Here is a 3,209-nt window from a genome sequence, read left to right as displayed (position 1 = left end):
GCGGACCCGGGTTCGATTCCAGCCCGCGGTCGTTTTCTGCATGTCACTCCCCTCTCTGCCCCATTTCACCTCTGTCTCTACACCAGTGCTTCTCAATTACTTTCTGTCATGCCCCCCCTAGGAGACTGAAATTTTTTCGCGACCCCCCTAAATTGAAATACTATTGAGAACCTGCTAATATTTATTTATTTATCTGTATAAGAGTTATATATGAGTTTGAGTTGCTAGCACCAGCATTCTGCATACAATCACCTTATTATTAAAATAGATTAATAACATTTGCTGACATCTGCAACATCTTAAAACAATTTCCAAGTTTATTAACTCAATTTGTAACATTTAAACAAGACCGTTCAGTCTGTGTGAATCTCAAAACACAGAAACAAGAGCAACTGATTCTCTGGGGTTTTCATTTAATTAATGACATTTTTAAACAGTAAACATTGGTCACTTGTCAGTCAGCTTCATCAGCTTATTCCCTTTCAAAAATATATATGACTTAAATAAAAATAAAATGAAATAAACATTACTCTTTGTGTGCAACATTTGCAACAATATTTAATGTACAATTTGCATACTTTCCCTGAACATAACACAAGACATTAAAAAAGCCTTGAACCCTGAACTATTTGAAACTGGCAGCTACATCAGTTTGAGCTTTTTTAATATAACTAAATTCACCTTCACAATTATTTTGAACTTATTTCCCTATTTGTCTGTTTTATATGAACACATTCTGCTTATAATACACAAAAATACAATTTGCTCTGTATTTTAGTGGCTGCAGTGAGCCCTCTTTGCAGTGCACATCATTCCAAATCTGGGCTTCAAACTTGATACTGCTACTCTTAACTCTTGCTCAATGTTAAGCTGGGACCTGTACTTTGTCTTGAGTGCAGCAACAGTGGAAAAGCCCATCTCACACAGATAGGATGTGGCAAAGGGTAGTAAGATGTTGACAGCCTTCTGTCCAATGAGTGGATACTCCCTTTCCACACCCAGCCAGTACTCACTCAGTGTCTGCGATGCAAACTTCAGCCTCAGGGTGGAGTCACAAGACATGTCGATCAGCTGGTCCTCTTCTGCAGAGCTGAATTCAACAGGAGCTGTCGCGCTGAATGGATCCCTCACCCAGTCATACTGAGAGCTGTCACCAGGGAAGTATTTTTTAAAGAATCCATTTAGGGATGAGATGTGTTGCCTCAGACATGGAATCACTGTGGTCACATCACAGTCATTAAGTCCAGCAAACTCACTCATGTTCTCAAATGGAGAAGTATTTCCCTGGTCAAGTCGCTTGCCCCACGTCTCCAGCTTGCGAGTGAAGGCACTGATTTTGTCTGTGAGGTCTGGGAGGTGTTTGTCTCTGCCTTGAAGTTGTAAGTTTAGCTCATTTAGCTTTCCAAAAATGTCACTCAGGTAGGCCAGTTTCAGCAGAAAGTCTTCTTCACCGAACTTGTTTTCCCCTTGATACGTGCGCTCCTGCTCCAAAAAAACCCTGATTTCATCTCTGAGCTCATACACTCGTGACAAAACTTTGCCTCGCGACAGCCACCGTGCTTCGCAGTGAAATAGAACAGCTTTGTGGTCTGCACCCATGTCTTCACAGAGAGCAGAGAAGAGTCGTGCTTTCAGTGGTCTTGTTTTGATGAAGTTTACAACGCTGATGACGTGCGTTAAAACCTCATTTAGTTCGGGGCTGAGCTGCCGGGACGCAAGTGCCTCCCTGTGAATGACACAGTGTGTCCACTTCGCATTCGGCGATTCCCGCCTGATGAGGGCTTGCAGCCCGTTCCGCGTTCCCGCCATGGCCTGCGCTCCATCACTGCACACTCCGACACAGTTCTCCCACTTGAGCCCGTTCTCATTTAGGTGCTCATCCAGCAGCTTGAAGAGCTCATCAGCTGTTGCTCTTGTTCGTACATATTTACAAAAGAGCAGGTCTTCATGCATTGACCCTGACATGTCAAAACGGACATAAGCAATAAACAAACAGTCCCTATTGCTGTCAGTGGCTTCGTCCATTTGTATGGCAAAACGTTTGTCTGTTAGATGTTCTGTGAGTTGTTCTTGGAGGTCGTGTGAAATGTCAGATATACGTCTCCCAATCGTGTCATTGGAAAGAGGGATAGTTTTCAGTGTCTCAGCACTTTTCTCACCCAGCATGATTGTGACCATGTCCAATGCTGCCGGGAGTATAAGCTCCTCTGCGACCGTGTGAGGTTTTTTGCACCTTGCGATGTGGTAGGCAACTTTGTAAGAGGCTAATTGTGCATTTTTGTTGACTGATACCGCGCTCACAAAAGTACCGGCCTGTTGGCGATACTCATTGAGTTTTCGGTGAAAAAACTCCAGTGGCTTATCTATACAACTGGGATGTAAAGTCTCCAGGTGCCGCTTTAATTTGTTTGGTTTCATGCTCTCTGCTGCCAGAGTCTTGAGACACAGTAAACACACAGGTCTGTCTTCATTTGCGACCGTTTTCACGGTAAATCCAAGGGCTAAATAGGCTTCATCGTATTTTCTGGTTTTATTGAGTTTTTGCCGGTTACCATCACTTTTTTCCCCCTCTGATGCCTCCGCCGTTTTTCTTTTTCCTCCTGTCAGAAACTTCTCCATCTCTCCTCCTCTGTCAGCTCTGTTTCTTTAAAGGTCCGCTAGCATCACACCCACATTTCAGTGTAGGTATACTTCTTCTACTGGGTTTATTAGTTTGAGCACTGCTGCCACCTAGTGACTGGAGGCTTGTTCATCTTTCGAGCTTGAATAAAGAAACCGAGTCCTTCTGTCATGACTTTGTAAGATCTAAATTCTGTTACACTTCTGACCCTTGGTATAATGTTTATTTTAAAAAAAAAATATATATTAAAAAAAAAAAAAAAACGTAAAAAAAAAAAAAAAAAAAAAAAAAAACACTAAATCCCCCCTGCCGCTCGCGCCCCCCCTGAGACCCCACCGCGACCCCCCAGGGGGTCGCGCCCCACCATTTGAGAAGCACTGCTCTACACTATCAATAAAGCATAAAAATGCCAAAAAAAATATCTTAAAAAAAACTTTGCACTAATGTCCACTCTGACTCAAAGATGAACTGAAATGATTTTGGAGGTCAAAGGTCAAATGTTACTGTGACCTTCCATAGTGTGAGGTCTCAGTGACCTTGTTCCATATTGTATCTTCTTAGGAGCTTTAGTGTGTTAACTCTAGCGCCC

General features: G+C 42.8%; 1 protein-coding gene across 1 annotated transcript; it reads right to left on the bottom strand.

Annotated features, from left to right (window-relative positions):
• Positions 1-774: 774 nt before the first annotated feature.
• On the bottom strand, positions 775-1,953 carry LOC307270995 (zinc finger BED domain-containing protein 5-like; the record flags this gene model as incomplete). Its single annotated transcript, XM_080054881.1, has 1 exon — positions 775-1,953. The coding sequence occupies one exon, from the start codon at positions 1,951-1,953 to the stop codon at positions 775-777; it is 1,179 nt and encodes a 392-aa protein (XP_079911007.1).
• Between the last annotated feature and the right edge of the window lie 1,256 nt (positions 1,954-3,209).

This window comes from Ammodytes marinus (assembly GCF_949987685.1).
Source record: "Ammodytes marinus genome assembly, contig: scaffold_150, whole genome shotgun sequence".
Lineage (NCBI taxonomy): Eukaryota > Metazoa > Chordata > Actinopteri > Uranoscopiformes > Ammodytidae > Ammodytes > Ammodytes marinus.
The sequence above is the reverse complement of the archived record's forward strand: the minus strand, read 5'-3'. Positions and strand labels throughout refer to the sequence as shown.